We start from the raw sequence: 23608 nt of genomic DNA on the forward strand, positions 1-23608 counted from the left end.
CATTAATACTGGAATAACCATAGCTTTGACTAGACAGACCTTTGTTGGCAAAGTAATGTCTCTGCTTCATAATATGAGGTCTATATTGGTCATAGCTTTTCTTCTAGATGTGGACATTTAAGTTCTTAAAGAAAGAATTAGAGTTTATGAGAAAATTAGGGAGGAAGAGTAATCCAGTCTGAAAGGTCAGCATTAACACATAAGATAATAGTAATGAAACAGGGAATGAAACGACTTGAACTTTGCTAGGGCAGAGGGTATTAATGAGAAAGTGTCATGTGATTACCCTGGACAGCGGGAAAAGGCCAGACCAGGGAGCTCAGATGTGCTGTATACTAGAGAATTCATAGTTCATCTGATAAGCAATATGGAGTCATCAAAAGACTCTAAGGAATAGGATAAGGTCAACAGAGTGGAATTTCCTCCATTGCACATGACAGATTAGATGGGCGTGGGTCTACAGGCAGGGAGACCAATTAGGAGACTACTGCAGTTCTCCATGCGAGAGGGTGATGGATAGGAGCTCTGGCAAGAGCCCCGAGAGGAAGAGCCGCATAAGAAATATTAAGGAAGCAGTGACCAATTGAACATGGGGGTGAGCAAGCTGAAGGAGACTAAGAAAACTCCAGGTATATAGCTTGCACAGTGGGTATTGGGAGAGTTCACCAAAATGGGTAGTACAGGAAAGGAAGCGCTCTGTGGAATGAGAAAAATGAGTTCATTTAAGGCTCTGTGGAGTCTGAGCTAACTATGGACCTTGCAAACAAGCAATTAAATGCCTCAATCTGGAGCTAGAGAGACCAGTCTGGGATACGGCTTTAGATTAGATTAGGGAGCAATTAGCCACAAAGTAGGTCGATGATATAATATGTAGAATAAGCATGGGCTTTGGGGTCAGACAAAAGTTTGAATTCTAGCTCGGTCACTTACCAGCAGTACAATTGTGGTCAAATGACTTAATTTCTCTGAGCATGAGTTTCTTCACATATAAAATGAATATAGCAGCTATTTCAAAGAATGAGTGAAAGATTAGCTATATGGAATGTTTTATTTCATAGTTTTACATGCTTTATCCTATATAATTATCAGAACTACAAATGTGTGTTATGTGTATATATTTGCTCAAACTCCATAAGATAATGAAGAGCAGAGAGCTGTTGTGCTACAGTCTGTGGGGTCACAAAGAGTCAGACACAGCTTAGCAACTAAACAATAAAATGTACTATTAGTGCATGCATGCATATACATACAGAGACAGGCAAATGCATTATGTTCTAACAGCATCTCTATGTTCTCAGAGAAATGTATTCAGGATGTACAGTGCAAGGCCATTTGAAAGGGCTCCTCCCAGAAAATCAAGCAATTCAGGTGGGCACTCCTGACCTATTCTTCTGTTTCTAGCTGGTTTTCTAAACTTCTTTACTGGCAGACTTCAGGTGAGAATATGTCTGAATTTCTCTTAAAGTTTCACCAAAATCTGTCCATTCGGATTCTCCTGCATTTGCCCAGCCAAAATAGGTCCTTATGATTTATTTTGAATGTCAGGACTGCTGTTTATAAAAGTTGTTAGGTGGATATGTGCGGTTTCTTTTTAAGGTAAAGATTTATGCTCTGCAAGAGTACCCAGAAGTAAGAGAAGTGGAAAGTTGCTTTAAACAGAAAATTAGCATATAGCATAGGAGAAACAAAACCAGTGCAAAGATAGGTGCTCTGAGCCTTAGAGTAAAAGTTGTCCCAGGACTGTTGGGTTAAGGATAAGCCAGGCATTTGTTCACAGTCTCCAGCTTGACACAATCTGCAACTGTCACAAGAGAAGATTATTCATAACAATTTTTTTAGCCAAAGAACTTTATTTTGGAAAAATCATAGGTATATTGACCAAGTTACTGTTTAAAAGTCTGTTAATTGAATGTAAATGTACACTGATGAATGAATGGATAAGGAAGATAAGGTATATACATAATGTATGTGCTCAGACGCTCAGTCGTGTCTTACTCTTTTCGACCCCATGGACTATAGCCCGCCAGGCTCCTCTGTCCATGTGATTTTCCAGGCAAGAATACTGGAGTGGGTTGCCATTTATTCCTCCAGGGCATTTTCCTGACCCAGGGATTGAACCCACGTCTCCTGTCTCTCCCGCATTGGCAGGCAAACACTTTACCACTGAGCCACGTGGGAAGCCCCATATATACAGTGTTTTATATTATATATATATATAAAGCATATATAATATAGATTTATGTTTATGTATTATAAACTATAATTATACAATCATATATTTATATATAATTATACATAATCATATATGTATAATTACATGAACATATACATAATTATACATATATAATATATACTATATTATACAAATTAAGCATATATAATATATATTATATATAATGAGATATGAGTGAAAAAAAGAATGAAATCTTGTCATTTCTGACAACCTACTTGATATCAGGATGGAACTAGGGGACATTTTTTTCCTTTTTTTTTTTTTTTGACTTAGAGCATATTATGCTATGTGAAATAAGTCAGACAGAGAAAGAAAAATACTGCATGATTTCACTAATGAACAAATAGAACAGAAGACAAACAGATAACAGAGATTAAGAGGTATAAACTTACAATTGTATATTATAAGAGTCATGGGTATGAAATGTACAGTATGGGGAATATACTCAATAATTACATGATACCTTTGTATGGTGACAAATGATAACTAGACTTGTGGTGATCAGTTTGAAATGTATAGAAGAGTCAAATCCTCTGTTGTGTAACAGGAATTAACGTAGTGTTATAGGCCAATTACACTTCAAAAACAAATAAAAAGGCAACCTAAACAAACTCATAGCAAAAGACATCAGATTTGTGGTTACCAGAGGCAGGAGGCAGGGGAAGGGGAAACCAGCTGTTGTACAAACTTCCTGTTATAAGACAGATGAGTACTAGGGATGTAATGCACGACAAGATAAATATAACTAACACTGCTATATGTTATATATGAAAGTAAAGAGAGGAGAACCTAAGAGCTCTCATCATGAGCAAAAGTTTTTTCTATTTCTTAATTTTGTATCTATATAAGAGGTGATGAATGTTCATTAAACTCATCGTGGTAAATCATTTTATGATGCATGACAGCTGAATCATTATTCTGTATACTTTAAACTACGACAGTGCTACATGTCAGTTATATCTCAGTAAAACTGGGAGAACAAAGAATTTTTAAACACATTATAATATTCAATATATGCTTTACCTTTATTATTATTCTTTGGAATCTTTTGCGTTCGAGCCACCCTCTGACAAATGCCTGCATGACGGTGACCATTTTAATTATGTTTTTGGTTATTGCAAATTTTTTTCTTCCCCGGAACACTTGGAAGATCTCTATGTGTGGTCCAATTCTTTTAACTTTATTGTCAGTTTTATCACTTTTACTAAGAATGGATTTGGGGCTAAAAATAAAATATAAAATTTCTTATTATAGTTAATAAGAAAAACAAACTTCTAAAAAGTCTTAAATTCAATTTCATAATGAATATAATGAAATAGAAAATACATTGTAATTAGCACATATAATTCATGTATGTGTGTGTGTGTATATATATATATATATATGTATATATATATATATGTATATGTATATATCACCTGAACATTCCAATAGGGTTCTCCAAAAATGGTTGAATATATCAAAATCAATATAACATGCATAAATTGACCTTCTGAAGAAATGAAACCTAAAAGAAAGTAAATCTGTCAAAGCTTATCCACAAGTATTCAAAAGAGAGATACAGTATCTAAGGAACAAAATATTTTCATATGACAAGGCACATTAGTAAAAATAACTTTCCTGTCCCAGAAGCTATTTTAAACTAAAGACTGCAGCAAAATTATTCAGCACTGATACTCTGCTTACCAAACTCCTCTGAAAATTAATTTTATTTTCCAAATGCTCTCAATTGAGAGGCAGGGTATGTATTGACAGAGCCATGGACCACAGGATCACAGACGTGAGTGATCATACTAGAAAACATGACAAGCCTTGCAACACTGATATGGATGGCCCTTGCAGCTATGATGACCACGTGAGAAGATTTTCTGCATGAACAGTCTGTGACCTTGGTAATCTTCTGTCTGCTTTTTCCCCTTGTATACCTTTTGTATTTTTTACATGGTAGTCAGGTTTTTCAAAGTCTTCCAAAGTTCAAAATGTAGTTTCCTTGCAATTTTTAGCATACAAACATCTTTTTCTCCTCTTAATTGCTTTTGCTTCTGCATCTTTCACAGCTGGAGTTCCAATGAGATAGCCAGGTCATTTTACACACCAGACCTGAGTCTTTCCCTACAAAGTGCACTGTGTATAGACTTCTAAATCCCAGATCCAACTTTCTTGATTCCTGGAGTGAATATCATTGACTGTTTCTACAATTTTCTTCTCCGGATCTGTTTCGATATTTGCATTAAGCTGGTTCTTATAGACTCCTGTTCTAGTTTGCACATAATCATTATTTTTCTTCCCCTGGTGACTAAAATGTTGGAAGTCTGATTTTGATTATTGAATCCAGCCATCTAGTCTCTGTTGGGTGGTAGATGGTAGATAACAGAGGATCTTTTTTCCATTTGTTTCTTCTACTAGTTTGTCTTGAAACTTGTGGTATCTTCTAATATGCCTTGTACTATCAGTATACCTAAAATCAAGTTTCCCCTGTGACTCAGCAGTAAAGAATCTACCTATAATGCAGGAGACGCATTCCTGGATCAGAAAGATCCCCTGGAGAAGGAAATGGCAACCCACTCCACTATTTTTGCCTGGAGAACCCCATGGACAGAGGAGCCTGGCAGGCTATAGTCCATGGGGTCAAAAAGAATCAGACACGACTTAGCAACTAAACAACTGCGACAAAACCTAAAATCATTTGAGATACTTTTGTACCCACTAGATTGGAGATCTGCTCCAGATCAGGAAATTCATAACAAGTGTTCCTTGGACATACTTTTTGACTCTTGGACCTTCCTATACCCAAGTAGCCACTACTGACTAGTGAGATTTGCTCAAGCACAGAAAACTGTCCTCTGGATTTACTTTTGATCTAAAGCTAAAGACACAGAACTGAGGCTAGCATTTCTCTCTGTTTGTGTATACAAATAAACATTGTCCCATCTTTGCAAAAGAAAGGAAATTAGCCTTGTATGATGTTCGTGTAACAGTAGTTCTTTTGTATCTTTGGTTAGTTCTTTCACTATCTTGCTTGAGAAAACGTCCGTAGATTGAGTAAAAAATATAACATGTTGTGCTGGAGAGAAATATTTAAATAGACAAAGCTACCAGAAAAGGCATAGAAAATAAAGCAAAGTTTTCTTTTTGGTTGTTTAAATTAAGATTGATTTTGAATAACTCATAAAAGAGGGAGCTTTGCCTTCTAAGAGTATTTTTGCTCTGTTATATCAATTTTTATGAACAGGCCTCCATGTACGAGATAAACTGGGAATGCAAATAAAATAGAAATGGTTACTTCTGACTTGTTCGGAGTTTTAAGACCTACTGTGAAATCAAAAGGATTTTGAGTTCATGACTTTTTTTCCTTTTTCTCAAAAGAAATAAGAGAAGTCTTCTAGAAACACATAAATGAGCCAACTATGGTCAAACTTATATGTTCTAACAATAATGTATAAATAAATCTTAAGGAGACATATACACCTGACCATAAGGTGATGTGTGATATGTATTGTTAAAGTACCAGCAGTGGTCACTAGAGCTCTGCTATTCTCCTGAGTTGCCTTGAATGGCACAGAATTCTTTGTCACGTACTGAAAACTGTCTGTGGTGGTGAAGTGTTAGGGGAAGCATGCTGATTGAAACCGCCCACCCTGGCCAGGCACCATAGTAACCATCTGCATGAGCTGTTTTACACAGGAGGTCCTGGTAAGGAACACAGAACTAATAAGCCTCCACCAACCGGAAGAGCTCGGGAAAGGTCAAAAGGAGACACCACGTGTCCGACTACCTCCCAGAATCCTCCTCTCTGGCGTCCATCTTGGCTGAACAAGGCGTGCACCACCAGCAAGGACTCTGAGTCAGAGTGATTAGCTAAGGACAACCTGGAAAGTAATCCCATCACCATAAAACCCGAGACTGTGAGCCATGTGGCAGAGCTGTTCTCCTGGGTTCCCTCACCCTCCTGCTCTCTGCCCGGGCGCCCTTTCCCGATAAAATCTCTTGCTTTGTCAGCACATGTGTCTCCTCAGACAATTCATTTCTGAGTGTTAGACAAGAGCCCAGTTTCCGGCCCTGGAAAGGGTCCCCCTTCCTGCAACAGAAGGGGGTTTGGGAGAGGGAGGGGGAGAATTGAAGTTAGTTATTTTTGTTAAAGGCTATAGTTAGCATGAATGATTAGAATGAGTGAGTAAAAGCTATAGTTAACATGAGTGATCAGAATGACATTAATTAAAAGAACAAGGAAATGCAAAAATGTTTACAAAATGATGGATATGTTTTGTCTGCTTTTTAATCAATTGAAAAAGAAAAGGATTTATCTTAGGCCCTAGCCATATGGACTTTGATAACAACACATCTCTAAACAATTGGAATGTTAAAATAAAGAGAAATTTGAAGCCGAAGAATAATTTATAGAAGACTTGATGGAAAGTGAATTATATTTACAAATAATGGGTTTGAAAAGAAGCTATGAAATATACCAAATTTTGATGGTAGTTAGGTCAATTTGGATAAGCTTAATCCTCAAATAGAGAAATGCTTGTGAATCCTTGACTATGAAATGTTGCATAGTTGGTACATAAAAAAGTAAAATCGGAATTTGATTTCCTTTCTGTTACACTGTAAAAACTGATTTTTGAATAACAGTCTGCTCCTAATAGGAGAGAGGGAAAATCATTCAGGGCCTTTATTACAGTTTTCCTAGGAAGCAAAAATTCCTTACATCACAAAAACTATTTCTCATAAATACTTACACATTTTTTCTCTTCTTTGTGATCTACTTCTTACAAAATCTCGTATTCCTAATATTTAATGTGATTTGTGACTATGTTACTTTTTTTCACTCTAAGGGCACTGATGACTTTTGTTGATACTTTGCAGCCTCTCAAAATTCTTTGCAATTCAAATTCAAATCCCATTTTTAGAAACAAAAGCCTGCTGGTTCCAAACTCAAAATTCTTAAAGATCCAAATGTTTTAAATATGGCCTGAATAACCATAATTTTTGGCCATTTAGAGCCTGCCTGCTTTGCATTTCCTGTAAAACTATAACCAACATTTACTAGCCAAAGATAAGACAAACTCTGAGGCTGTGAAAGACTTCAAGCCACTGCTGCCCATCAGAGTTCACTGACCCAGAGACTCCCCTCTTGCTGTGAGTGAAATCACCAGACACGAAAGCTCCCCCTCCTCCACTCCCACAGGAAGGCCCTTACTCCCTTCCCCTTCTGAATGGTGATCCTCTGCCATGGTCTCTAGGTTTTCCGCTGTGAGGGGCTTCCTCTCCCACAGCTGTCCACATGAGCCAAATTAAAAGTGTTATGTGCCATTGTCACCCAGGACCATATCTTTTCCTTGATTATTCCCAGGATCCTTGAACTCATTATAATGTCCACAATTTTACTTAACTCAGCACTACGATATTGAAAGTTGTCCAATTTATCCAAATCCAAACCATGAAAAGATACCAAACAAAAATCTCCTTAAGTTAAATATATAACAACTAAAATATGATTAATATAAATATATTAGGACCACACTTTGTGGTAAACTGATTGCATTGATGGCTAATTAATGCCCCCTTAGGTCCCTGTTTTTGCAATGTGATTTTACAGCCCCACCAGTGAGGTGGGGAATCAAGTTACGCACCCAAGAATCTAGGTTAGCCCTGTGAATTGCTTTGACCAAAAGAATTCAATGGAAGTGATGCTACGCCAGTTCTTAGCATGTGCCCCAGAGGCCTTACACAGTTCCATTCTCCTGGAACTCTTCATCTACATGACAACAAGCCAACAAGCATCTAAAGAATGAGACAGCATGTGAGAACAGACAAGAGGAACCCACTTGAGTGATCCCCGATGATATCAGCTGAGTACGGACCAGATCATCAGAACCACCTCATGAGAAATAACAATTGCGCTTTTCAATTACTACATTCTGTGATGTTACTGTAGCAATGAATCACTGATGCACATACTCACGTTTATATACACAGGTTAATACAGTAACTGTCGAATTGATTTTTTTTTTAAGATTTTATTTCAGAGGTAAATTATCTCTGTCAAGTACTGACACTCATGACAAAGATTTTATGGGATGACTTAAAAAAAAAAAAAAAACTTGAGGTTTGCCAGCGTGAATAGTATGTTCTTATTTTAAGATGTATGTGTGTGTGTGTTAGGGAAATAAAATAGAAGCAGTCTTGTTCAGGCTTCAGAGACAAAGGAGCAGAGCAGGCCTCTCACCTTGCTTCTGACCCACCTAGACTGCCCAGACTACTGCTGTGGGTGTCAGCCACAACTTCCCTGAGTGTTGTAAGAGAAACACAATAGATAGATAGGAAGCACATCTTGGAATTATGTTAAGTCCCTAGAGGAGGTCTGGCCAACCACTCCCTGGATTTAGCAACATTCCAAGATCTGCAAAACAAAGCAAACAGCATTGTAAAAAATAACATAATAGCAGAGCTGCCAGTTTTTTTTTTGTTGTTGTTGTTGTTTTTGCTCCTAAACTAATAATTGGTTTGTGGCCTGTGGAATATAAGTGAGGCTAAGAAACAGCAGTCCAAAGACTCACCCACGGAGCTGACATTGCCTGGGACCTTTTCCCAATTGGAACTCCGGACTGCTGTCATACAGAACGTCCCACTGCTAAGTCTGGAGGTCTGCAAATCCAGTATGGTGATATATATACTATTGCTCTCCTCTGCTGTTTCTATTTCTTGTTTTCTTTTGAGGTTAGAATATTGAAAGTAGACTAGATAGTTCTCTAATAAATATTTGTATTGTTTACTTGAATATAATGAGTGGCTTATTTTGTTAACAAATCCTTTGAACCTGAGAAGAAAGTGAAAACTTTGAACAAAACCACACGCTAAGTCACTTCAGTCTGACTCCTTGTCACCCCATGGACTATAGTCAGCCAGGCTCCTCTGTCCCTGGGATTCTTCAGGCAAGTATCCTGGGGTGGGTTTCTGGGTCCTCCTGCAAGGGATTTTCCCAACCCAGGGATCAAACCCGTGTCTCTTACATCTCCTGCATTGGTAGGTGGGTTCTTTACCACTAAGACCACCTTTAGTGAAGGTCATTCAGTTGTGTCCAACTCTTTGTGACCCCATGAACTATACAGTCCATGGAATTCTCTAGGCCAGAATACTAGAGTGGGTAGCCTTTCCCTTCTTCCCAACCCAGGGATCAAACTCAGGTCTCCCGCATTGCGGGCATATTCTTTACCAGCTGAGCCACAAGAAAAGCCCAAGAATATTGGAGTGGGTAGCCTATGCTTTCTCCAGCAGATCTTCCTGACTCAGGAACTGAACCGGGGTGTCCTGCATTATAGGCAGATTCTTGACCAACTGAGCTATCAATGAAGTGGCCACCTGGGAAACCCTGTTTCAAGGTGGTCAGTGACTAAATCCTTATGCAATGAATACGTATGTCTTCAACAGAGGATTCCACTTCTCTCCACTCTGATATTTCTGCTTATTATATCAAATACACACTAAACATATATTATTCCACTCAGACATAACTTCAACAGGTGACTTTTACCTTTCTCTCACTCCTATCCAAAGTCCCTAACATGACTTACATGGGACATATGTCCCCCGAAAGAAACGTCAAAAGAATGATAGCCTTACAAAGAATATATTTTCTTAACAATATAGTAGAAGGAGAAGATTTAGAGTACAAGCTTCTCAATTTATGATATGTATCATACGTATGACACTATAGCACTCCTCAATGTTTTTTGTCACCAGGGACTGGTTTTATGGAAGACAACTTTTCCATAGACCATGGTAGGGGATGGTTAGGATAATTCAAGCAAATTACACTTATTGTGCACTTTATTTCTATTATTATTACATCAGCTCCACCTCAGATCATCAGGCATTAGATCTCAGATGTTGGGAACCCCAGTATAAAACCAAGAGAGGACAAAATTATGTCATGACTTCAGAAAGGTTGGCATTGGCAATCTCCAATCCTCAATGGTTTGGATAATTTGGGTGACTGACTTCAGGGTTTTTTTTTTCTTTCTTTGTTTCAGGGGTCCTAAAAGACAGTCGTACCACATGAACTGACTCTATTACATAAATGTTCAACTCCATGAAAAGTATAAGCATTAGTAGTAAATAGATGAGATGGGGCAATGCATTATGACTGTAAGATAGATGGAGGCTCAGTAACCACCTCTGAATTAGAGAATCAGTAGGAACTATCCTTTGCTTACTTCTTCAAATGTAATTTTTAAATGTATTAGCCTTCATAAAGTCTTAAAACAATTCTGATATGGAGAGAATTATCATTTTATAGATTTTACAGTTCTTATATGGAAAGAATTATCATTCTACAGATTCTCAGTCACTAAGAGTATCTGTAAAACTCTTGGGCCAAAAGATAAACATTCCAGTTATAAAATAAGTAAGTTCTTCAGAAGTAATGTCCAGCACAGTTAGTAAATATAGTTAATAATATCATACTGTATATTTGAAAGTTGCTAAGACAGTAGATCTTAAAAGTGCTCATCACAGGAAAAAACTTGTGACTATATGAGATGATGGATGTTAACTAGACTTTCTATGATCATTTTGTTATATATACAAATATCAAATCATTACGTTGTACACCTGAAACTCTAATGTGTCATTACATGTCAACTATATCTCAATTTTGAAAATTCTGTTAGAAAGTATTTATAAACCTAAGTCATTAAAACTAGGTATGAAACTAGCTATCACCATGGAAGAGATTACCCTCTTTGTCCCCAAGCCACCTCTTTTGAAAGTCACCCTATAAAGGTTGAGAGAAAGACCAGAGCTGAATAACTGAATTGAAATCTTTCACTTGAGGTTTGACAAATCTATGATCAAGGTGTCAGATCAAAGAGTTTTCAGTGAGAAAAGAAATTAAGCAAGATTACATGTGAGAAAAGATACAATAAGTTAATTAGTAAGTTAATCATGCCTGAATATTAGACACTGAGCTTGGCAAACATTTGAACAGGGAATTTCCTTTCAACTGCTAATGCTTATACGATAATATATATTAAACACTAAATCAGTTTTAGAGTTTGGTTCAGATATTGCCACTAATTAGTTTTGGCTGATATTGAAGTATTTTGTATGCTCCATTTATAAAAGCACTCTTTGCCCATCTGTTCATAGGTTGAAAGTGATTAAAGGATACTTACTTTGGCTGCTGTAAAAGTCAAATACTTTTTAAGCTGCAAATATGTGACAAAGCCAGTTCAGGCTGCCAAGTTCAGAAATGCATCAAAAGAGATTTGTGATGCCTCCCTGCCCCCAATTCCTCTTCCAACCTGCATTATCAAAAAGTAAATATCACCGCTTTCCTGATTAGACTAGCATGCCCGCTTTGTCCAAATGCTTTGCAATTTAGTTATAATTTACACAATTTACTCTGATTTGGATCCTCTGCTACCAAGCTGTGTTGAGGGCTTTCGTTTCCTGTACATGCAGCCTTGAAGCAGAAGCACGTGATGCTTTCGTGCTTTGAATGCTGGATCTGAAAGCAATTAGGCTAACAAGTGAAACAAGTTTGTGGCCTACTTTAATACCCTATATGAGGTCTGTTTAGTTTAAAAACAGTGTATTATATTCAGCATGGGTGATAGAGATTTTTAAGAACAGGAAGGTAACACATTTCCATAAACAATAATGTCTCAATATTATTTAGTATTCCACTGGCAAATCTTCCCAGGGGGTTAGGACTTCATGCTAGCAAAACCTGCTCACTTCAAACATCAGAACAGAATTCCTAGCACTTTAAAAAGAGGTGTAATCCTTCTGAAGTGGAAGATAACATCACTTTAATTGAGGCAAAATTTTTAAATAGTTTAAATATCTGAATGAGATGTGTTTCCTTCCGAGCTCTCCACACTCCCAGGTTCTGATCATTCCTCACAATGCTAGCCTGCCCTGACACAAAAAAATGAAGAGTACTCCTTTTTGGCTGTTGTTCAGTCGCTAAGTCATGTCCAACTCTTCACAACCCCATGGACTGCAGCATGTCAGGCTTCCCTGTCCTTCACTATTTCCTGGAGTTTGCTCAAACTCACGTCCATTGAATCAGTGATGCCATCCAACCATCTCATCCTCTGTCACCCCCTTCTCCTCTTGCCCTCAATCTTTCCCAGCATCAAGGTCTTTTCCGTTGAGTCAGCTCTTTGCATCAGGTGGTCAAAGTACTGGAGCTTCAGCTTCAGTATCAGTCATTCCAATGAATATTCAGGGTTGATTTCCTTTAGGATTGGCTGGTTTGATCTCCATGCTGTCCAAAGGAATCTCAAGAGTCTACTCCAGCACCACAATTCAAAGGAATCAATTTTTCAGCGCTCAGCCTTCTTTATGGTCCAACTCTCACATCTATATATGACTACTGAAAAAACCATAGCTTTGACCAGATAGACATTAGTCAGCAAAGTGATGCCTCTGCTTTTTAATATGCTGTCTAGGTTTGTCTTAGCTTTTCTTCCAAGGAGCAAGCGTCTTTTAATTTAATGGCTACACACCATCCACAGTTATTCTGGAGTCCAAGAAAATAGTTACGATTTCCATTGTTTCCCCATCTATTTGCCATGAAGTTTATGGGACCAGATGCCATGATCTTAGTTCTTTAAATGTTGAGTTTTAAGCCACAGCAACATCTAACTAAATCACATTAAAGGGTGGAAGCTGATATTCTATTTAGAGCCTCTGAGGATACTTGTCTTCAACAGTTTATTACCTACAGTGCTCTAACCAGCACCTATCCAGAAATGCAAATGACACAGTGATCTGGGAGGGTTTCTTCTCCCTACCCCACACCTGACTTTCCTAGGAAGACATTCTCCCAGCCCATCAGGCCATATATCTCTGGAAAGATGAGTTTTATTTTTGCTATTGCTGGTTAGTTTCAATTTTCCAACAGCTCTTCCTCAAAAAATGAAAATTTTAAATCCCAGATTCAGTTCAAAAAATGCAATTATTCTTTCTTGCATGTATGAACTTTTTGGAGGAGCACTATTTATTATGAATTAAACCAAAATTATCATTTCACATCACAGACAGCCAAAAGGAAAAACTGGATTTTTTCAAATTTAATTGATTCTGCCTATATGGGCAAGATAGTCATGACACACTCCCAGGGAATTCTCTCTAATACAAGCATTTAAAACACCGTTTTAATGTACATACATGTTTTTATCTGTAGGGCACTTAAAAAAATTACCGTGGAAGATATAATAAAGACTAGGGTGTTTATGCCAAAGGTGTAATGGGAGTTGACTTTTCTATGGCAGAGTGATCAGAGTTGTCCATTTTTCATGAGCTTATCTATGCAATAGGGAACATAATGAGTTGTCTGGTCGTTCTCCCAAAATATTCATTTATTCCTCTTGGGGTAGCCCTTTGCTATCAATCCAAGCTTTAGTCAGTTATGGAGGAGAGCTGAATCTACCCACTGCCATCTGTCTCTCTCATCTCTTATCAGAAAGAACAAAGAAGATCAGTGCCTGTCCACAGATTATTTGTTCCTAGAATCAAGTTTTAGATAATGAAATAAATCCCTGCAACAATTCAGGTGATTTTTAAAAACAATTTATGATATTATACTTAAACTGTTATTCCCAAACACCTATGTCTTTTAGGGATTGTCATTTCCAGGAACTGGGGAGACCCTTGAGCAAGCACACTCAGTGTGAGGATCAGAAAGCAGGTCAGATTTTACTAGAAAAACAGGAAATGTGGACAGTCTTCAGAGCAACCTGGAGAGGGATGGGACTTGTAATTCCTCTACCCAGGCTTCTGCTTCCCTATTCTCCCTCTGGATGAGGTCTTCCATGAAAAAGTAATTGAAACTCTGAATTTCCCTGTGAAATGAGACATCCATTTGTCCTTGTTTCACTTTTGTGGGTAAGATTACTGTGATTTAGAGGTGAGAACTTATGCGATCCCTCTCTCATTGTGCCTCTTGCTGTTTCTCAGGTGTTTCCTTCTGACTCCACACAGGAACTGTTACCAATAAAGCCTGCTGCTTTCCCTGCCAGGCTGTTAAAGGCATCAACACGGTGAAACCACTTTTTATAGCAGTAGACAGAAAAAGTATTCATTGACCAAGGAATGGAGAAGCAGGAGGTCTTGCTCTAAAAGCACCTTCTTCCATAAACAAGGATAAGTTTTTCATAGAAAAGGGGGCTAAAGGGACAGAATGGGGCAGCAGTCAAGGTCACTTAGATTCATGGAAATGGGAGGTGATTTCCTGGATCAGGGTCAGTGTCTCTTTTCTGCCCTTTTATAATCCTTTGGAGTTTGGTTCAGAAGCAGGTGGAACCAACATGATGACCTTGGGCAAGGATTATAGTATTAAAAGGAGATGATAAAGAGTTGTAGAGCAGCAGCACTCAGCTGTTTTGGCACCAGGGACCAATCTCATGGAAGATAATTTTTCCACGGACCAGGGGGCAGGGGGAGTGGAGTGCTGGTTTGGGGATGATTCTCATAAGGAGCATGCAACCTAGATTCCTCATAAGCATAGTTCCAAGTACCATTTTACTCCTAAGAATCTAATGCTGCTGCTGATCGGACAGGACAGGCAGCAATGCAAGTAATGGGGAGCAGCTGTAAATACAGATGACGCTTCGCCCACTGCTCATCTCCTGCTGCGTAGCACGGTTCTTAACAGGCCATGGACTGCTAGTGGTCCATGGCTCAGGGGTAGGAGACTCCTGTTATAGCAAGATCTTTGTCCCAGTTTTGAAGTTCAGACAGCTTATACCACTTTCTTGTGGTTAAACTTGTTCATGTCATGTAAACACAGCTAGAAACAGTCAGTTTGGTTTTCTGTAAGTTTTCTTAGAAATGAGTTGGGGAAAATCTCCACACTGTTTTCCATAGCGGCTGTACTAGTTTGCATTCCCACCAACAGTGTAGGAGGGTTCCCTTTTCTCCACACCCTCTCCAGCATTTATTGCTTGTAGACTTTTGGATAGCAGCCATCCTGACTGGCGTGTAATGGTACCTCTTTGTGGTTTTGATTTGCATTTCTCTAATAATAAGTGATGTTGAGCATCTTTTCATGTGTTTGTTAGCCATCTGTATGTCTTCTTTGGAGAAATGTCTGTTTAGTACTTTGGCCCATTTTTTGATTGGGTCATTTATTTTTCTGGAATTGAGCTTCAGGAGTTGCTTGTATATTTTTGAGATTAATCCTTTGTCTGTTTCTTCATTTGCTATTATTTTCTCCCAATCTGAGGGCTGTCTTTTCACCTTACTTATAGTTTCCTTTGTAGTGCAAAAGCTTTTAAGGTTCATTAGGTCCCATTTGTTTAGTTTTGCTTTTATTTCCAATATTCTGGGAGGTAGGTCTAAAGGATCTTGCTGTGATTTATGTTGGAGAGTGTTTTGCCTATGTTCTCTTCTAGGAGTTTTATAGTTTCTGGTCTTACATTTAGATCTTTAATCCATTTTGAGTTTATTTTTGTGTCTGGTGTTAGAAAGTGTTCGAATTTCATTCTTTTACAAGTGGTTGACCAGTTTTCCCAGCACCACTTGTTAAACAGGTTGTATTTTTTCTATTGTATATCCTTGCCTTCTTTGTCAAAGATAAGGTGTCCATAGGTTCATGGATTTATCTCTGGGCTTTCTATTCTGTTCCACTGATCTACATTTCTGTCTTTGTGCCAGTACCATACTGTCCTGATGACTGTGGCTTTGTAGTAGAGTCTGAAGTCAGGCAGGTTGACTCCTCCAGTTCCATTCTTCTTTCTCAAGATTACTTTGGCTATTCAAGGTTTTTTGTATTTCCATACAAATTGTGAAAATATTTGTTCTAGTTCTGTGAAAAATACTGTTGGTAGCTTGACAGGGACTGCATTGAATCTATAGATTGCTTTGGGTAGAATAGCCATTTTGACAATATTAATTCTTCCAATCCATGAATACGGTATGTTTCTCCATCTGTTTGTGTCCTCTTTGATTTCTTTCACCAGTGTTTTATAGTTTTCTATGTATAGGTCTTTTGTTTCTTTAGGTAGATATACTCCTAAATATTTTATTCTTTTTGTTACAATGGTGAATGGTATAGAACTGCCATATGACCCAGCAATACCACTTCTGGGCACACACACTGAGGAAACCAGATCTGAAAGAGACACGTGCACCCCAATGTTCATTGCAGCACTGTTTATAATAGCCAGGACATGGAAGCAACCTAGATGCCCATCAGCAGATGAATGGATAAGGAAGCTGTGGTACATATACACCATGGAATATTACTCAGCCATTAAAAAGAATTCATTTGAATCAGTTCTAATGAGATGGATGAAACTGGAGCCCATTATACAGAGTGAAGTAAGCCAGAAAGATAAAGAACATTACAGCATACTAACACATATATATGGAATTTAGAAAGATGGTAACGATAACCCTATATGCAAAACAGAAAAAGAGACACAGGTGTACAGAACAGACTTTTGAACTCTGTGGGAGAAGGTGAGGGTGGTGTGTTTTGAAAGAACAGCATGTATATTATCTATGGTGAAACAGATCACCAGCCCAGGTGGGATGCATGAGACAAGTGCTCGGGCCTGGTGCACTGGGAAGACCCAGAGGAATCGGGTGGAGAGGGAGGTGGGAGGGGGGATCGGGATGGGGAATACGTGTAACTCTATGGCTGATTCATATCAATGTATGACAAAACCCACTGAAATGTTGTGAAGTAATTAGCCTCCAACTAATTAAAAAAAAAAAAAAAAAAAGAAATGAGTTGGGGGTGGCTGTTTCCTCGCTTCCTTGATGAAAGCAGGTATTCTTGTGTTGTTTAATATCAGACTGTATCAGCTATCAACGGGACAGTACGTGAAGAACTGAAGAAAGCAGTAGTAGTGCCAAGAGCCAGAATGTGTACAAAACGAACGTCATGCCATTCTGAATTCACTTCCTTTATTTTAATTTACTTTTATGATTATTTTTGTTTTCACTAGATTTTTATACCATGGGATAATTTATAATGTTTCTGAATTTCAGAAGGCTAAATTTCAAGCTTTTCATAAAATCTTTGCAAACAAGGTAGAGAAATACAGGTTGACTGGGTGATCTTGGGTGGTCCAGTGAAGAGTGTCATTACTAGCTGAGATGGTGAATATGCAACAGAAGACATGGGGAAAGAAATACACAATAATTTCAGTTTTGAGAGATGGTTATTGTGGGATAATCCAGTGAAGATATTCAGGAAGGAGTAGAAAGTCTGAGATAGGAATTATAAATACGTGAAAAGGGAAAAAAAATCATTAAAAGGCAGAGAAAAGATCCAAACTTTTAATTCATGCATTGAACATATATATATATTCATTTACTCACTCATTCATTCATTCAGTGTAAGTTGTTTTTTTAACATTGGGGATACACTAATAAATAAAATAGAACATTCATGGTATCACAAAAAATAAGGCAGGGTAAGGTGATCGAGAAGTGGTAGCAGGAGTAGAAATGCAATGTTAGTGTATGTTTTGCAAATAAGATCATCTATAAATGCACGGACACCAAGGGGGTAAAAAGTGGGAGGGATGAGTTGGGAGATTGGGATTGACATGTACACACTAGTGATACTATGTATAAAATAAACAACAAAAGAGAACTGACTATTTATCTCAGGGGATCCTACTCAGTGCTCGGCAGTGACCCACATGAGAAAAAAACCCAAAAATCAGGGGATATACGTGTACATGTATGTACGGCTCGTCACTTTGCTACACAGCAGAAACTAACACCACACAGTGGGCATGAACTACTTATCTCAGGCAACGGTGACAGGGGCTGAACCCCATGACGGATGTCACGGCTTTATTGTGAAACTCTGTAGCTGGTTATCGTGTATGATCACACAAACAATTCCTCAGACTTACGAGGATGCTTAGGTACACTTACTGCATCACTGTAGTTCAGTTCAGTTCAGTTCAGTCGCTCAGTCGTATCCGACTCTTTGTGACCCCATGAACTGCAGCACACCAGGCCTCCCTGTCCATTACCAAATCCCAGAGTTCACCCAAACTCATGTCCATTGAGTTGCTAATGCCATCCAACCATCTCATCCTCTGTCGTCCCCATTTCCTCCTGCCCCCAATCTTTCTGAGCATCAGGGTCTTTTCCAGTGAGTCAGTTCTTCACACTGAGTGGCGAAGGTACTGGAGTTTCAGCTTCAGCATCAGTCCTTCCAATGAATATTCAGAACTGATCTCCTTGAGGATGGACCGGTTGGATCTCCTTGCAGTCCAAGGGACTCTCAAGAGTCTTCTCCAACACCACAGTTCAAAAGCATCAGTTCTTCGGTATTCAGCTTTCTTTATAGTTCACCTCTCATATCCATACAAGACTACTGGAAAAACCATAGCCTTGACCAGACAGACCTTTGTTGACAAAGTAGTGTCTCTGTTTTTCAACATGCTATCTAGGTTGGTCATAACTTTCCTTCAAAGGAGTAAGTGTCTTTTAATTTCATGGCTGCAGTCACCATCTGCAGTGATTTTGGAGTCCCCCAAAATAAAGTCTGACACTGCTTCCACTGTTTCTCCCTCTATTACCCATGAAGTGATGGGACCAGATGCCGTGACCTTAATTTTCTGAATGTTGAGCTTTGAGCCAACTTTTTCACTCTCCTGCTTCACTTTCATCAAAAGGCTCTTTAGCTCTTCTTCACTTTCTGCCATAAGGGTGGTGTTATCTGCATATCTGAGGTTATTGATATTTCTCCCTGCAATCTTGATTCCAGCTTGTGCTTCCTCCAGCCCAGTGATTCTCATGATGTACTCTGCATATAAGTTAAATAAGCAGGGTGACAACATACAGCCTTGACGTACTCCTTTTCCTATTTGGAACCAGTTTGTTGTTCCATGTTCAGTTCTAACTGTTGCTTCCTGACCTGCATATAGGTTTTTCAAGAGGCAGGTCAGGTGGTCTGGTATTCCCATCTCTTTCAGAATTTTCCACAGTTTATTGTGATCCACATAGTCAAAGGCTTTGGCATAGTCAATAAAGCAGAAATAGATGTTTTTCTGGAACTCTCTTGCTTTTTGATGATCCAGCAGATGTTGGCAATTTGATCTCTGGTTCCTCTGCCTTTTCTAAAACCAGCTTGGACATCTGGAAGTTCACGGTTCATGTATTGCTGAAGCCTGGCTTGGAGAATTTTGAGCATTACTTTACTAGTCTGTGAGATGAGTGCAATTGTGTGGTAGTTTGAGCATTCTTTGGGATTGGAATGAAAACTGACCTTTTCCAGTCCTGTGACCACTGCTGAGTTTTCCAAATTTGCTGACATATTGAGTGCAGCACTTTCACAGCATCATCTTTCAGGATTTGAAATAGCTCAACTAGAATTCCATCACATCCACTAGCTTTGTTCATAGTGATGCTTCCTAAGGTCCACTTGACTGCACATTCTAGGATGTCTAGCTCTAGGTGAGTGATCACACCATTGTGATTATTGTAGTTACCACATAACAATTCTGTGGGTCATCACACCTCCATACTCTGAATTCCTTAAGAGTGATTACTTTCTCTTGTGTGTCTGGCAATATGTAATAGATGAAGGGAAGAAAAAGGGGGTAGAGAAAGGAAAGAAAGGAGGGATGGCAAAAGAACAGAATGGGGACATATCAGAATCGAAGAAAGTTTGAGGGCTTGCTTGTTTGGGTTTTTATTTTTCAGAATTGAAGTCAGTGTGACTATTTTCCTTAAGAAACTGAATCACAAAGTTGACAAGTGATAGGGTTCATGAATTGATCTAGGGTATTACAGTTTGGTCCCACTGAACACTGTATTCATAAAATTACATTTGAAATGCTGTATTCTTCCCCAAGCATCACACTTCAACAGGGAAACTTTTCAGTATTGTGAGCACTCATTCCTTTCCTCTATTTTTATTTCCTTTCCCTTTATGGAACTGCATTTCTTCTTCTCCATTCATCTGACTCCTCTATGATTTGCCTGGTCATATGATCCAAGCTGGAAGGTCAACCAGAATATTTTTACATGAAGTGTGACTGTGTGTGTGTGTAATAAGAGACTTTTCTTTTTCATAAGAACAGGAAGTAAGTCAATTACAAACAGCTGGAAGCCAGCCATTTTCCTTACCACATGGAGAACAAGTCTGTAGTAAGAGGTTTTAATTGTTCCAAACAGGGACGAGCAGAGATTTAAAATGAATGAAAGAAGAGCACATCCTAGACATTACTTGAGTCTATTGAATCCACTGAGTCTAAGATGCTGAACAGATCCCCACCATACTCTACACTTTGGAATTTCCACTTACATGAGCAAACAGCTAAACACCATTTTGCTTAAGCTAATTTGAATTAGTATCCTAATAAAGATATAGATAGATAGAGAATCTAAAAAGAGAAAATTGGTAACTAGAGTGATTTCAAAAAGACTGACTCAGGAGCAGTGGTTACCATTTCAATTTCAAGGTAGATAGGTGCTGAGCCTCACACAGAGAACTGTCAAGATCAGAGCACTACTTAGAATGAAATGGGATTCCACTTGAACAGAGTCATTACTAGTCCCTGGAGTTTTCAGCAAGATGCTATGTAGAAGATTTACCCTTTGGATAGTTTCCGTAGGAAATCTCTAAGGCTTCTTAAACTCTGAGATTCTATAATTTCCCAAAGACGAAACACACGAAAGGAAGCATCACTGGAGGAATATCATTCACTATACATTTATTTTCAGAAAACACTTAGCCTGTACTGACCCAGAAAAAAGTTGTTCACAGAAGATACTATGAACAAGCTAACATTACACTGTGTGCATGTGTGCTAAGTCGCATCAGTCATGTCAGACTCTTTGAGACCCTATGGATTGTAGCCCTCCAGGCTCCTCTGTCCATGGGATTCTCCAGGCAAGGATACTGGAGTGGGTTGCCATGCCCTCCTCCAGGGGATCTTCCCAACTCAGGGATCAAACCTATGTCTCTTAAATCTCCTGCATTAGAAGGTAGGATCTTTACCACTAGTGCCACTATTAGTAGATAACAAATTTCAGAAGAGATCAAAGGAAAGTCATTAGGTGGTAAACTGTAAAAGTGTTTTGAGATAAAATAGGTGAACTTGACCCATTTCAGGAAAAATGATGATGGACAAGTGTAGTAATTTTAGAGACATAAAGGAAAACTTTAAATGGCTAAATTTCTATACTTTGAAATGTGACTTTCATACTTAGATATACCAGGAAATGTACAGTATTCTATAAAATCAAAAAAGAGGAAATTTAGAATTCTTAGCACAATTTTGCCTTTTAGTAACACATTAGTGAGTCATATCCAGCAACTACTACCCTTTTAGTTCGAGCATGCTACAAAATAGAAAAGAAAAGTATATAATTATTCCTCATCTACATATTTACGTGAACTATCTGGATTCTTGGGATCCTAAAGAATGAAAAAAAAAAGAAACTTAAAATTTATAAAATGGTACACTTCATTGATGGCATATATAAACAATGTTTATATCATCCAGAATTAATAGCAATAATAATAATAAAAATAAATGAATATTATCTGGTGAAACAGATCACCAGCCCAGGCTGGATGCATGAGACAAGTACTCGGGCCTGGTGCACTGGGAAGACCCAGAGGAATCGGGTGGAGAGAGAGGTGGGAGGGGGGATCGGGATGGGGAATACATGTAAATCCATGGCTGATTCATGTCAATATATGATAAAAACCACCACAATATTGTAAAGTAATTAGCCTCCAACTAATAAAAATAAATGATAAATAAGTAAATAATAAAAAAAATAATAATAATTTTTTAAAAAAGTGGAAGGCTGATTACCACCTTTTGAACTTCTTACAACTTGAACATTATGAGTCAACAACAGAATGTTTTTCCTCTATGAATTAAAAACTCATCAATTGTTCTATTCTATGCTTAAAAATCAGTCAGCCATTTTCAAAAGCAATTATGTACTTTAGAAATTCACCAAAAGGAAAATTCATCGCTAAAGTCAGATGAACAGCTCACTGCAGAAAAACATTGAAAGAGACTAAATGTTTTGTTTATGAAATACCATAGTGTATCTAAATGAACGTGATACTATTTGCAATACAGTTAGAGTAGCCAAGGAAATTCAAGTGGACCTCAAGAAAGATACATGAGGAACACCTTTCTCACAGAAAATAAAAGTACAGTGTCACTGTAATACTGTAATAGATTACAATCCTGGTTCACAATTTTTGCTTAGATATTGAAACCAGTTCTATTTGTCAACTGTAGAGGGTTCCCCCAAAGCTGTGGCTATGGGTAGAAGAATTCCATCATGTTTTTCTTTCCTATAGCTAAAAAAAGGGGGAAAAATAAATTCATATTTATGTAGCCTGGAAATGGTAATATATGTACGATGTATTTTTAACCTTGAAATGCAAAAGTACTTTAGAAATTGGACAGTACCCTACTGAAATGGACTGATGACTGATGAAAGGTCATAACATACTCTGTCCTCATGTCGACTCTAAGGAAAACTCTAGCTGAAAATATATGAGAAATTTCTAACAAGAAGAAAATTTAAATACAAGCTTAAAGGGTTCCAACGTTTGGATTCTAAGGGCTTCCTGGATAGCTCAGCAATCCACTCACAATCCAGAAGACCCCAGTTTGATTCCTGGGTCAGGAAGTTGCCCTAGAAAAGGGATAGGTTACCCATTCCAGTATTCTTGGGGTTCCCTGGTGGCTCAGATGGTAAAGAATCTGCCTGCAATGCAGGAAACACTTGGGTTTGATCCCTGGGTTGGGAAGATTCCCCTGGAGGAGGGCATGGCAACCCATTCCAGTATTCTTGCCTAGAGAATCCCCATGGACAGAGGAACCATGGAATTTCTGATAGAAATGGTATAGGATTTCAAATAAACAAGAAAATCTTTATAGTGTTTCACTTAAATATTTTCAGTTAAATATGTCAGCATATGAAATATTTACAGTTTTATATCATTCACTTGTGTTTGTTGTTGTTCAGTCGCTAAGCCGTGTCCGACTCTTTGCCACCCCATGGACTGTAGCCTGCCAGGCTCCTCTGTCCGTGGGGTTTCCCAGGCAAGAATACTGGAGTGGGTTGCCATTTCCTTCTCCAGGGGATCTTCCTGATCCAGGGATCGAACATGTGTCTCCTACACTGGCAGGCGGATTCTATATCACTGAGTCACCAGGGAAGCCCATATTGTTCACTACTTTACTTTATTTTCATGTTGTTTCACTTTTGTCTTTCTCTTTTTCTCCAGAAGCACTCTTATACATGCTAATTCATTAGTTTCAGTCTACTTCTCTTAAGTAATCGTCAGAAAGGCTGCTAAAATTTAAGATACAAACAACATAAAAGCAGCCTGACTAAGAACACTATAAA

General features: G+C 38.3%; 1 protein-coding gene across 1 annotated transcript in view; it reads right to left on the minus strand.

The window, feature by feature from the left end:
* The window catches only part of IQCM (IQ motif containing M), a 405589-nt gene that overhangs the window by 244503 nt on the left and 137478 nt on the right, over window positions 1-23608 (minus strand). Inside the window, exons 8-9 of the mRNA XM_065903803.1 lie at window positions 9145-9162; window positions 3257-3437 (exon numbers count right to left, since the gene is read on the minus strand). Of these exons, the coding sequence (XP_065759875.1) occupies window positions 3257-3437; window positions 9145-9162 (199 nt within the window). The remainder of the gene's footprint in view (window positions 1-3256; window positions 3438-9144; window positions 9163-23608) is intronic.

The sequence above is a fragment of the Muntiacus reevesi genome, chromosome 13, assembly GCF_963930625.1.
Source record: "Muntiacus reevesi chromosome 13, mMunRee1.1, whole genome shotgun sequence".
NCBI lineage: Eukaryota > Metazoa > Chordata > Mammalia > Artiodactyla > Cervidae > Muntiacus > Muntiacus reevesi.